Source organism: Martes martes (assembly GCF_963455335.1).
Source record: "Martes martes genome assembly, chromosome: 5".
NCBI lineage: Eukaryota > Metazoa > Chordata > Mammalia > Carnivora > Mustelidae > Martes > Martes martes.
Window position 1 is genome coordinate 10,594,865 of NC_137892.1, and position 12,707 is coordinate 10,607,571.

Consider the following 12,707-nt stretch of genomic DNA (forward strand, 5'->3'; position numbering starts at 1 on the left):
TTTCACTACATCTGTATCTTTGGGGTAAATACCCAGTAGTGCAATTGCAGGGCCATAGGGAACCTCTATTTTTAATTTCTTAAGGAATCTCCACACTGTTCTCCAAAGTGGCTGCACCAGTTTGCATTCCCACCAACAGTGTAAGAGGGTTCCCCTTTCTCCACATCCTCTCCAACACACGTTGTTTCCTGTCTTGCTAATTTTGGCCATTCTAACTGGTGTAAGGTGGTATCTCAATGTGGTTTTGATTTGAATCTCCCTGATGGCTAGTGATGATGAACATTTTTTCATGTGTCTGGTAGCCATTTGTATGTCTTCATTGGAGAAGTGTCTGTTCATATATTCTGCCCATTTTTTAATATGGTTGTCTGTTTTGTGTGTGTTGAGTTTGAGGAGTTCTTTATAGATCCTGGATATCAACCTTTTGTCTGTACTGTCATTTGCAAATATCTTCTCCCATTCCGTGGGTTAAAATGTCTATACTGCCCAGAGCAATCTATACTTTTAATGCCATTCCAATCAAAATTCCACCAGTATTTTTCAAAGAACTGGAGCAAATAATCCTAAAATTTGTGTGGAATCAGAAGAGACCCCGAATTGCTAAGGAAATGTTGAAAAACAAAAATAAAACTGGTGGCATCACGTTACCTGATTTCAAGCTTTACTACAAAGCTGTGATCACCAAGACAGCATGATACTGGCATAAAAACAGACACATAGACCAGTGGAACAGAGTAGAGAGCCCAGATATGGACCCTCAACTCTATGGTCAAATAATCTTTGACAAAACAGGAAAAAATATCCAGTGGAAAAAAGACAGTCTCTTCAATAAATGGTGCTGGGAAAACTGGACAGCTATATGTAGAAGAATGAAACTCAACCATTCTCTTACACCGTACACAAAGATAAACTCGAAATGGATAAAAGACCTCAACGTGAGACAGGAATCCATCAGAATCCTCAAGGAGAACATAGGCAGTAACCTCTTTGATATCAGCCACGGCAACTTCTTTCGAGGTATGTCTCCAAAGGCGAAGGAAACAAAAGCGAAAATGAACTTTTGGGCCTTCATCAAGATCAAAAGTTCTTTTCTTTTTATTTTTTAACAGCATATGGAAAATGATCTTATCTACTGTGCTTTAAGTCTCTCTTTTGTTTTAGGTGTATTCTATGTGTTCACATTTACACTACTATACACTGCATTACCTGATTTTTCAAGAGGGAAATTAAAGCACATAAAACATTTTGATAAAAGGCATACAACAAGTACATGACTAAACCTAGGATTAACTTTACAGTTGGCCCTCAAATTCATCAATATTAAAGAGGTTAATATATGACTCCTTAAAATATGATAGTGACAAATGCACTATAGCCAATATGCTTACATATCTAAAAAGTTTACAAATTAAATGATGGTTAGTATTTATTCCCGCAAGTCTCTTCCATATACAGATAATTAAAATTTAAGTAACAGAGAAGAGTTTTTCTTGGTTTTCAAATTCAAAAAAATCATACCCTTTTCCCTAAAATTTGAGACCACAAAGGTAAAAGTTTAGATAAAGAAAAAAATAAAACAAAAAAATGTAGTGATTTATACTTCTTTTAAAATTTTTATTAGTTATTTCAAATATATTTTCCTTCTGTAAGAATTAATGATATGTATTTTTAAGAATTTACATTGTCTTCCATTTTACATCAGTAAAGATCTGAGACTCATATCTTCAGGCTGACACCCCTCCCCCAAAAGAGTTGGAGCTTATAAGTAAAATAAGAATGAGAATCTTATCATAATTTGACATTTTTCAAAATAAATGGAAAAATAGAGAATAAAATATTATAAAGGCAGTGACTACAGGGCATGACAATGTGTTGACCTGGGAAGTTCATGGTGCAGTTAACAACCTATTTGATTGAGTTGATACAGCAATGTTCTGACACATAATAAACAACTATACATACATGTTCACTCATAGTAGAAACCTGAATTGGAAGCACTTGAGACGATTTGTAAAAATGTGATGACCACTTTCATCTGAAAGTCTGGCAAATTGAAAAGAAAGTAAGCATTGCCTTCAACTTCTAAAGATTCTAGTCTGTAATCTGTTGTTTTGTCTCATTTTTGTATTTCTCCATGACTCTTCTTATACTCTCCTTGACTTCCTTGTTCCTTAGGCTGTAAATGAAAGGATTCAGCATAGGGATAATGACTGCATAGAACACAGAGATGAGTTTGTCTCCCTCTGCTGAATAAAGGGACTTGGGTCTCATATACCTTATCAGTCCTGTTCCATAATATAAGGTCACCACAATCAGGTGGGAACTACATGTGGAAAAAGCTTTTTTCCTACCTTTAACAAAGTCTATTTTCACCACAGCCACCAGGATGCGAAGGTAGGAGAGTATAATGAGGAAAAAGGGGAAAAACACAGTTCCAACACATCCTATGACCATGACAGTCTCCAGCAGGGATGTATCAGCACAGAACATGTGAAGAAGAATGGGCAATTCACAGAAAATGTAGTCAACAACATATGGACCACAGAGTGGAAGAATTGTGAGGTAGAGAGGCACCACTGAAGCAAAAAAGCCAAAGATCCAGGCCCCCAGAGCCAATTTCATGCATACAGACCAGTTCATGATGAGAAGATATCTCAGTGGGTAACAAATGGCCAGATACCGATCCAAAGCCATTACTGCAAGAAGAAAGCACTCAGTTGACTCCAGGAATAAGGTGATGTAAGTCTGAGCAGTACAGAAGTTGTAAGATATGACTTTTTTGTTTGCAAGGAAATTAAAAAGCATCTTGGGGACCACAAATGTGCTAAAAAATATGTTGAGAAATGCCAGATGACAAAGGAAGATATACATGGGTGTCTGGAGAGAGGAATCTACAATTACTAAGGTGATAACGGCTGTGTTTCCAAAGAGATTTGCGAAGTAGACCAGCGAGAAGAGAAAAAAGAGTGGAATCTCTGTCAGGGGGTGATTGGAAAATCCTACAAGCACCAGCTCAGTGATGGTGCTGGAATTCTCATGACTCATTTTGACTAATGAAAGTTTCCTGCTGAGATGAGAGGGAAGCAAAAGCCAAAAATGTTCTTATTTCAAAATTGTGAGATTAAGTCAATTCCCCTGTCATATCAACTACAATGTGGAAGATAAATGAATATTAATAATCTTAAACACTTATTTGTGAAATTTCACTGGTCAAATATTTTATTCAAAGGAATAAGTACATCAAATCACAGTCTGCATCATACAACTGTCTGTTTTTGATGAATTGGAAGTTTTCAGTTTTAAGCTAAGAATTTCTCCCACTTCTACTCATTGTATCATATGTACTACAGAGCATACCTCTACATTTTACTAACCAAATATTATCCATTTCCTAAAATGGAACTAGAGGTTTACAAAACAAAGAAATTTGTCTAATATTCCAAGTAGAAAATATGAGACTTAAAAATAATTCCAGTGTCCTTCCACTATAATAAAAAATCAGAGGTAATGATACAGTTTGCATTTAGCAATACAAAAGATTGATTTTTGTTTATTTTCTTTCCTGGTACTCACAGACCATAAGTTACAATGTCATAAAAGTACAACACACAAAATGTAATTATTTTGACTATTTTCAATATCTCAATATTAATAAGAATAACATAATTAATCATCTAAACAATTGACCTTGCAAATTTCTAGTAATGATCTTAGAAAAATAATCAGGTTGTTTCAAGCTTAAACTTTTTGACCATTTTAAGAGCAGTGTGTAATTGCTTATGGGTTTATGTCTCATTTATGGATATACATTTTCAATGATACATTTATGGTCTTTATCAGTATCTTTGAAATAGATTTGCCAGCCTTTGCTGAAATGGAAGATATAGGCTGGTTATATAATGTGTTGACTACTTTACTGACCACACACACACACACACACACACAAATGCTAGTTTTTTTAAACAAAGCACCACAACACTAACAAAAAAAAAAAGGCAAAACAAAATGCTTATGAGAATCTTTAACCTTATGAGAATATTTTAACACAAAGAATATAAAAAGTAAAAGATGCAATCTGAAGTTTGCATAGAGTCAATTATCCTCCCTGTATCCCAACATCTCCCCTTTCTCCACTAACTGATATTTCTGGTGTGAAATTCACCCTTTTTTTTTTGTTAGTTCCTTGTTGACTTCCACATAAAATATTTTCCTAGTTCTTTCTCCAACTCTCTATTCTAATTTATTTGCTATGTGCACAATCTAAATCCATAGGTGATCAGATCACAGGTCTCATACAGCAACAAAATAGGGAGAGGAGAAGGCAGAGATTCAAAGAAAAAAAGAAAAGAGACAGAAACAGAGATCTAGAAAGTGGGAGGAAGAAACACAGGGCAGAGAAAGAAAGCTCTGAGGCAGAAAGAGAGAAAGAAAGAGGGACAGAGAAACAGAGTCAGAGAAACGGAGAGAGCTAAAGGGAGAAAAAGAAACAGAGGTACCAAGAGACACAGAAAGAAAATATACCCACAGACAGAAAGTGAGAGAGACATGCAGAGAAAGTGGCAGAGAAACTGGGACACACAGAAAGAAACAGTGAAAGGGAGAGACAAGGTGTTTACAGGAAGAATTTCAACTCTGTACTTGGGAAAGAGAGTGGTCTTAGGAGAGAAGAGCCCATACTTGCCCTTTCTTTTTTGTTAGTAAATATTTCCTTCCATAGCCTCCTCTTTACTGGCAACTGATAAATGAGCTTTCCTGGATAGGGTCAAACTATGAAATCTACATTTGTAGAAGGGACAGCATGAGAACCACAACCACTTGCCAACCACTAGAATTCATCATATTTAATACTATGAAGAATTTTCCATTTCTTGACAATGTGCTTCTCAGTCCCTGGAAGTTATGTTGAATAGAAAGAGGCAACTATGACTACTGATATTAAAAGCTGTTCTCCTTATTTTACATTATTAATTTCAGTATATAAGTTCTTCACAATTCCATTGTTCATTTCCTTAATTATCTCAAATTTATACTACAATTAGTGAAAGTAAAGTGTAGAATCAAGAAAAAGAGATTCTTTGTCTGGCCTTAAAAATCCAGAGTAGAGACTTCTGTGAATAAAGTTAAAGCTATTTATTAACAGAGGGAAAGTTTTAAGCTGCGTCCCAAGGGAAGCTAGTTAACCTCATGTAAGAAAGAAAAACAAAATAATTTGTATTCCTCTTACTGCTAATGGCAGCCAGCCACTTAATGCAATCTATAGTTTTCTATTTTTTTTAATTAAATTTTTATTTATTTTCAGCTTAACAGTATTCATTGTTTTTTCACCACACCCAGTGCTCCATGCAATCTGTGCCCTCCCTAATACCCACCACCTGGTTCCCCCACCCTCCCACCCCGCCCCTTCAAAACCCTCAGGTTGTTTTTCAGAGTCCATAGTCTCTCATGGTTCACCTCCCCTTCCAATTTCCCTCAACTCCATTCTCCTCTCCATCTACCCTTGTCCTCTATATTATTTGTTATGCTCCACCAATAAGTGAAACCATATGATACTTGACTCTCTCTGTTTGACTAATTTCACTCAGCATAATCTCTTCCAGTCCTGTCCATGTTGCTACAAAAGTTGGGTATTCGTCCTTTCTGATGGAGGCATAATATTCCATAGTGTATATGGACCACTTCTTCCTTATCCATTCATCCGTTGAAGGGCATCTTGGTTCTTTCCACAGTTTGGCGACTGTGGCCATTGCTGCTATAAACATTGGGGTACAGATGGCCCTTCTTCTCACTACATCTGTATCTTTGGGGTAAATACCCAGCAGTGCAATTGCAGGGTCATAGAGAAGATCTATTTTTAATTTCCTGAGGAATCTCCACACTGTTCTCCAAAGTGGCTGTACCAGTTTGCATTCCCACCAACAGTGTAAGAGGGTTCCCCTTTCTCCACATCCTCTCCAACACACGTTGTATCCTGTCTTGCTAATTTTGGCCATTCTAACTGGTGTAAGGTGGTATCTCAATGTGGTTTTGATTTGAATCTCCCTGATGGCTAGTGATGATGAACATTTTTTCATGTGTCTGGTAGCCATTTGTATGTCTTCACTGGAGAAGTGTCTGTTCATATCTTCTGCCCATTTTTTAATATGATTATCTGTTTTGTGTGTGTTGAGTTTGAGGAGTTCTTTATAGATCCTGGATATCAACCTTTTATCTGTACTGTCATTTGCAAATATCTTCTCCCATTCTGTGGGTTGCCTCTTTGTTTTGATGACTGTTTCTTTTGCTATGCAGAAGCTTTTGATCTTGATGAAGTCCCAAAAGTTCATCTTTGCCTTTGTTTCCTTTGCCTTTGGAGACATATCTTGAAAGAAGTTGCTGTGGCTGATATCAAAGAGGTTACTCCCTATGTTCTCCTCGAGGATTCTGATGGATTCCTGTCTCACGTTGAGGTCTTTTATCCATTTCGAGTTTATCTTTGTGTACGGTGTAAGAGAATGGTCAATTTTCATTCTTCTACATTTAGCTGTCCAGTTTTCCCAGCACCATTTATTGAAGAGACTGTCTTTTTTCCACTGGATATTTTTTCCTGTTTTGTCAAAGATTATTTGACCATAGAGTTGAGGGTCCATATCTGGGCTCTCTACTCTGTTCCACTCGTCCATGTGTCTGTTTTTATGCCAGTACCATGCTGGCTTGGTGATCACAGCTTTGTAGTAAAGCTTGAAACCAGGTAATGTGATGCCACCAGTTTTATTTTTGTTTTTCAACATTTCCTTAGCAACTCGGGGTCTCTTCTGATTCCATACAAATTTTAGTATTATTTGCTCCAGCTCTTTGAAAAATACTGGTGGAATTTTGATCGGAATGGCATTAAAAGTATAGATCGCTCTGGGCAGTATAGACATTTTAACGATGTTTATTCTTCCGATCCAAGAGCATGGAATGGTCTTCCATCTTTTTGTGTCTTCTTCAATTTCTTTTAGGAGTGTTCTGTAGTTCCTCGAGTACAGATCTTTAACCTCTTTGGTTAGGTTTATTCCGAGGTATCTTATGGTTTTTGGTGCTATAGTAAATGGAATCGATTCTCTAATTTGCCTTTCTGTATTTTCATTGTTAGTGTATAAGAAAGCCACTGATTTCTGGACATTGACTTTGTATCCTGCTACATTACTGAATTGCTGTATGAGTTCTAGTAGTTTGGGGGTGGAGTCTTTTGGGTTTTCCATATAAAGAATCATGTCATCTGCGAAGAGAGAGAGTTTGACTTCTTCCTTGCCAATTTGGATACCTTTTATTTCTCTTTGTTGTCTGATTGCTGTTGCTAGGACTTCTAATACTATGTTGAACAAGAGTGGTGAGAGTGGGCATCCTTGTTGTGATCCTGATCTCAATGGGAAGGCTGCAAGCTTTTTCCCATTGAGGATGATATTTGCTGTGGGTTTTTCATAGATAGATTTGATGAAGTTCAGGAATGTTCCCTCTATCCCTATACTTTGAAGCGTTTTAATCAGGAACGGATGCTGGATTTTGTCAAAAGCTTTTTCTGCATCAATGGAGAGGATCATGTGGTTCTTCTCTCTTCTCTGATTGATTTGTTCTATCACATTGATTGATTTGCGAATGTTGAACCATCCTTGTAACCCAGGGATGAATCCCACCTGGTCATGGTGGATAATCTTTTTAATGTGCTGTTGGATCCTGTTTGCTAGGATCTTGTTGAGAATCTTAGCATCCATATTCATCAGTGATATCGGTCTGAAATTCTCCTTTTTGGTAGGGTCTTTGCCTGGTTTGGGGATCAGGGTAATGCTGGCTTCATAAAAAGAGTCTGGAAGTTTTCCTTCTGCTTCAATTTTTTGAAACAGCTTCAGGAGAATAGGTGTTATTTCTTCTTTGAAAGTTTGATAGAATTCCCCAGGGAATCCGTCAGGTCCTGGGCTCTTGTTTTTTGGGAGGTTTTTGATCACTGCTTCAATCTCGTTACTAGATATCGGTCTATTCAGGTTGTCAGTTTCTTCCTGGTTCAATTTTGGGAGTTTGTAGTTTTCCAGGAATGCATCCATTTCATCTAGGTTGCTTAGCTTATTGGCATAAAACTGTTGATAATAACTTCTGATGATTGTTTCTACTTCCTTGGTGTTAGTTGTGATCTCTCCCTTTTCATTCATAATTTTATTAATTTGGGCTTTCTCTCTTTTCTTTTGGATTAGTGTGGCCATTGGTTTATTGATCTTATTGATTCTTTCAAAAAAACAGCTTCTAGTTTCGTTGATACGTTCTACTGTATCTCTGGTTTCTACCTCGTTGATCTCTGCTCTAATCTTGATTATTTCTCTTGTTGTGTGTGGAGTTGGTTTGAATTGTTGTTGATTCTCTAGTTCTTTAAGGTGTAGAGACAGCTGGTGTATTCTGGATTTTTCAATTTTTTTGAGGGAGGCTTGGATGGCTATGAATTTCCCCCTTAGGGCCGCCTTTGCTGTATCCCATAGGTTTTGGAGTGAAGTGTCTTCGTTCTCATTGGTTTCCATAAATTGTTGAAGTTCTTCTTTGATCTCCTGGTTGATCCGAGCATTCTTAAGCAAGGTGGTCTTTAGCTTCCAGGTGTTTGAGTTCCTTCTGAACTTTTCCTTGTGATTGAGCTCCAGTTTCAAAGCATTGTGATCTGAGAATATGCAGGGAATAATCTCAGTCTTTTGGTATCAGTTGAGCCCTGATTTGTGACCCAGTATGTGTTCTATTCTGGAGAAGGTTCCATGTGCACTTGAGAAGAATGAGTATTCAGTTGTTTTAGGGTGGAATGTTCTGTATATATCTATGAGGTCCATCTGGTCCAATGTGTCATTCAATGCTCTTATTTCTTTATTGATTTTCTGCTTCGATGATCTGTCTATTTCTGAGAGAGGTGTGTTAAGATCTCCTACTATTAATGTATTCATATCAATATGACTCTTTATCTTGATTAATAGTTTCCTTATGTAATTGGCTGCTCCCATATTGGGGGCGTAGATATTTACAATTGTTAGATCATCTTGGTGGATAGTCCCTTTAAGAATGATGTAGTGTCCTTCTGTATCCCTGACTACCGTCTTTAGTTTAAAATCTAATTTATCTGATAGGAGAATCGCTACCCCAGCCTTCTTTTGAGGCCCATTGGCGTGAAAGATGCTTCTCCATCCCTTCACTTTCAGTCTGGGTGTATCTTTAGGTTCAAAATGGGTCTCTTGTAGACAACATATGGATGGGTCCTGTCGTTTTATCCAATCTGCAACCCTGTGTCGTTTTATGGGCGCATTTAGGCCATTCACATTGAGAGTGATTATTGAGAGATATGTTTTTATTGACATTGTGTTATCTTTGAAGTCTTTCTTTCTGTCGATTGTCTCTATATTTCTGTTCAATGCTATTCTTAGGATTTTTCCTCTTTTATAGAACCCCCCTTCATATTTCCTGCAGTGTCGGCTTGGTGGTTGCATAGTCTTTCAAGCCTTCCGGTCTTGGAAACTCTTTATCTCTCCATCCATTTTGAATGTCAGTCTTGCTGGATAAAGTATTCTTGGCTGCATGTTCTTCTCATTTAGTGCCCTGAATATATCTTGCCAGCCCTTTCTGGCTTGCCAGGTCTCTGTAGACAGGTCTGACGTTATTCTGATGGGCTTTCCTCTGTATGTAAGGAGCTTCTTTGTCCTATCGGCTTTCAAGAGATTGTATCTACAATTATGATTCCTCAATTTTACTATGAGGTGCCTGGATGTTTTTTTTGAATTTATAATCTTGGGGGGGGTATCTTTCTACTTCTAGTACATGAACACTTGTTCCATTCGCAAGATTGGGAAATTTTTCATGAAGTTCCTGTTCCACTATATCTTCTAGACTTCTTTCTTTCTCCTCCCCTTCAGGGATTCCAATAATTCTGACGTTGGAACGTTTCATGGCATCATTTATTTCCCTGATTCTGTTTCCGTGGCTTCTAAGCTGTTTGTTCCAGGCTTCCTCCTGATCCTTTCTCTCTATTTGTTTGTCCTCCAGATCACTAATTCTATCTTCTGTCTCAGTTACCCTAGCTTTTAGAGAATTTAGATTAGATTGGAGCTCATTGAGAGCGTTGTAAACCTCATCCCTGGTGGCCTTCAGCTCTGCCCTAACATTATGAACCTCCTCTCTGGTTGCTTTCAATTCTGCCCTAATCAATTCCGTTTGGTCATCCATGGCTTTCTCCAACCTAGCTATTGCCTGGATAATTGTTAGCCTGAATTCTCTTTCTGACATATTGTCTATGTTGATAGCCGTTAGCTCTGTTGCAGAAGGCCCATCCTCTGTATTTTTCTTCTGTTGGGGATTCCTCCTCCTAGTCATTTTGGTGAGAGATGACTGGACAGATGTAGCTGGATGTATCGACCGTGGAGCAGTCAAGGTGCACCCTGGAACGCTTCTGAGCACTCAGGATTCCCCACCCAAACGAGAGAAAAAAGAAAAGAAAAAGAAAAAAGAGGGAGAGAGAGAGACAGGAAAAAAAAGGGAAGATAAAAGAGAAGGTTCAGCCCAAATGGGCCCCAGGGTAAAATTTATGACGTATACAAACAAAAACAGACAAACAAAAAGACTGATAAAAGTATATGACGAGAGAAAATATATATATATATAAGCAAAAAAAAGGAGGAGCCTTGTCAAGAAGAACCCCAAGTATAAGATTTATATACTATCAGGACAAACATAAATACACAGAGACACTGGCAGAAGAAAAAGATGGGAGCATGGTTATAGATTCTCGGTTTGGGCGAGGAAGGTTATTTTGATTCTTCCTGGATGTATCTTGATATCTTTGTTAAAGGACTCAACTTTCCTAAGAAAAAGGGGGATTAAAAATTGGTTCACCTATAGGGGTAGCATTGCTTGGAGAAAGGGAGTTACCTTGAAGTTTAACTCTATATGAATATTAGAAAATAAAAATAAAAAAAGGAATAAACTGGACTAAACTAAATTAAATTTTTTTTAAAAAAATTAAGAAAATAGAAAAGCAAAAGAAAAACACATGTGTATGTATCAAAAAATTCAGGTTAGAAGCTTATCATGGAATTTGATGTACTGGACATCTCACTGTGATGGTACATACGTTAAAAAATTATCTATATAAAAAAAGAAAAAAAATGAACCAGAATAGTGGGAAAGAATTAAAAATAAAAGTTGTATCTATTAAGTAGTGGTGGTTGTTCTCTTGTAGTCTTTTTTTTTTTCTTCCCTGATTTGTTTTCTGGGGCAGGGGGCTGCCAAGTGGGTTTTCAGTCAATGATGTTCCCTGAGTTAAGTCCTCCCGACCCCCTCAAGGGGGTGGGCTCTTAGAAAAACAATTTTTTCAGGTTTTTGTTCTCTGGAGGTTTTTATGTTTGTTCACTTCTTTTCTCTCTCCTTGACAGCTTCTGATGGTTTTTGGAGGTTTAGAGGAAAGAAACTGCACCCCAACCTCCCTCTCAGAGAGAAGCCTCAGTCTGCTCCCCTGCAGGTGCTGCAGCCGCTGGGCCGCTGGCAGAGCAGGTTCTGAGTCGCCGTCCCTGGGGACACAGGATCTCCTGCTTGTATGCAAAACCAAGGCAGCTGTGGCTGTCTGGGCAGCTCCAGACCGCCAGAGAGGTTCCAAGCAGTGATCGCACACTGAGATTTTCCAGCTGGCTGGGGCTAAGAGCGCCGGGCTTGCGCGCATCTCTCCCAGGGGAGGGTTTGGTGCTCGGTGTCTCTGGCTCTATCGGCTCTATCACCGTGTGGGTCCGAGAACACCAGGCTGGGCATTCGTGCACCTCTCTCAGGGGAGGGTGAGGCACGCGCGGATCTCCAGTAAGGTGCGCGTTCTGCCGTCTGGTGTGGCTCCCAGCCCCTCACGGGAGCCGGACTCCACCCATTCTCGGGCGCACTGGCGGCTCCGGGACAAAGACCAGGTTTCTCCACCACACTCTCTGGCTCATCGCCAGGGGAGGCTGTCCTGGGTCTGGGGACTTAAGCCCCTGTCCCTAGCCGCCCCGATTCCCACAATTTCCCTGCGCGATCCTTTGCTCTTTTGAGTGCTTTCAACAAGACTCCAAGTTAATGCTGGTCCCCAGATGCAGGGCACTCTCGTATTGGGGTATTATTTTCCAATCGGTCACCTCTGGTGGCTCCCTCCCCCTTTTGTTTATCTTCCGATATCAGTCCGACGTTCCCACTCCACTTTACCTGCCCACTGGCGTCTTCTGGCCCCCGTAGAGATCCAGACGTGTATAATTCTGATCTCAGGCTGATTTCATGGGTGATCGGAGTTCTTTGGTAGGTAATCAGCTCACTTTAGGGTACAGGTTGAAAAGGCGCCTCCTCCTACTTCCCCGCCATCTTGTCTCCCCCTATAGTTTTCTATTTATTGTGGCATCTGTTAATTCCATTACTTTTCTGAGAAACATCTCTGTTTATCACTTCTAAAAGCAAATGTTAATTTGATATTTTTAAAATAAGTATGGTTTTTCTGAGCTGAAATATTGTAAAAGCTCTAGAGAATCCAACTGTTTTTCAAAGTTAACAGCTTACACTTCACCCACTAGAAAAGACCATTTTCATTCTCATAACATAAAAGCAAGTCATATCAACATCTGTGTCCAACATCACAAGTGTCCTCCTTAATACTGTTACCTATTTAACTCACCCCTTCCTACCACCCCCAGAGTAACTCTCAGTTTGTTCTCTACAGTTAA

The 12,707-nt window shown here is 38.8% G+C and overlaps 1 protein-coding gene across 1 annotated transcript; it reads right to left on the reverse strand.

The window, feature by feature from the left end:
• Positions 1-2,091: 2,091 nt before the first annotated feature.
• Positions 2,092-3,045, reverse strand: LOC308342661 (olfactory receptor 2A12-like; the record flags this gene model as incomplete). Its single annotated transcript, XM_080803239.1, has 1 exon — positions 2,092-3,045. One exon carries the CDS (start codon positions 3,043-3,045, stop codon positions 2,092-2,094), a length of 954 nt encoding a protein of 317 aa, XP_080659365.1.
• Positions 3,046-12,707: the final 9,662 nt, after the last annotated feature.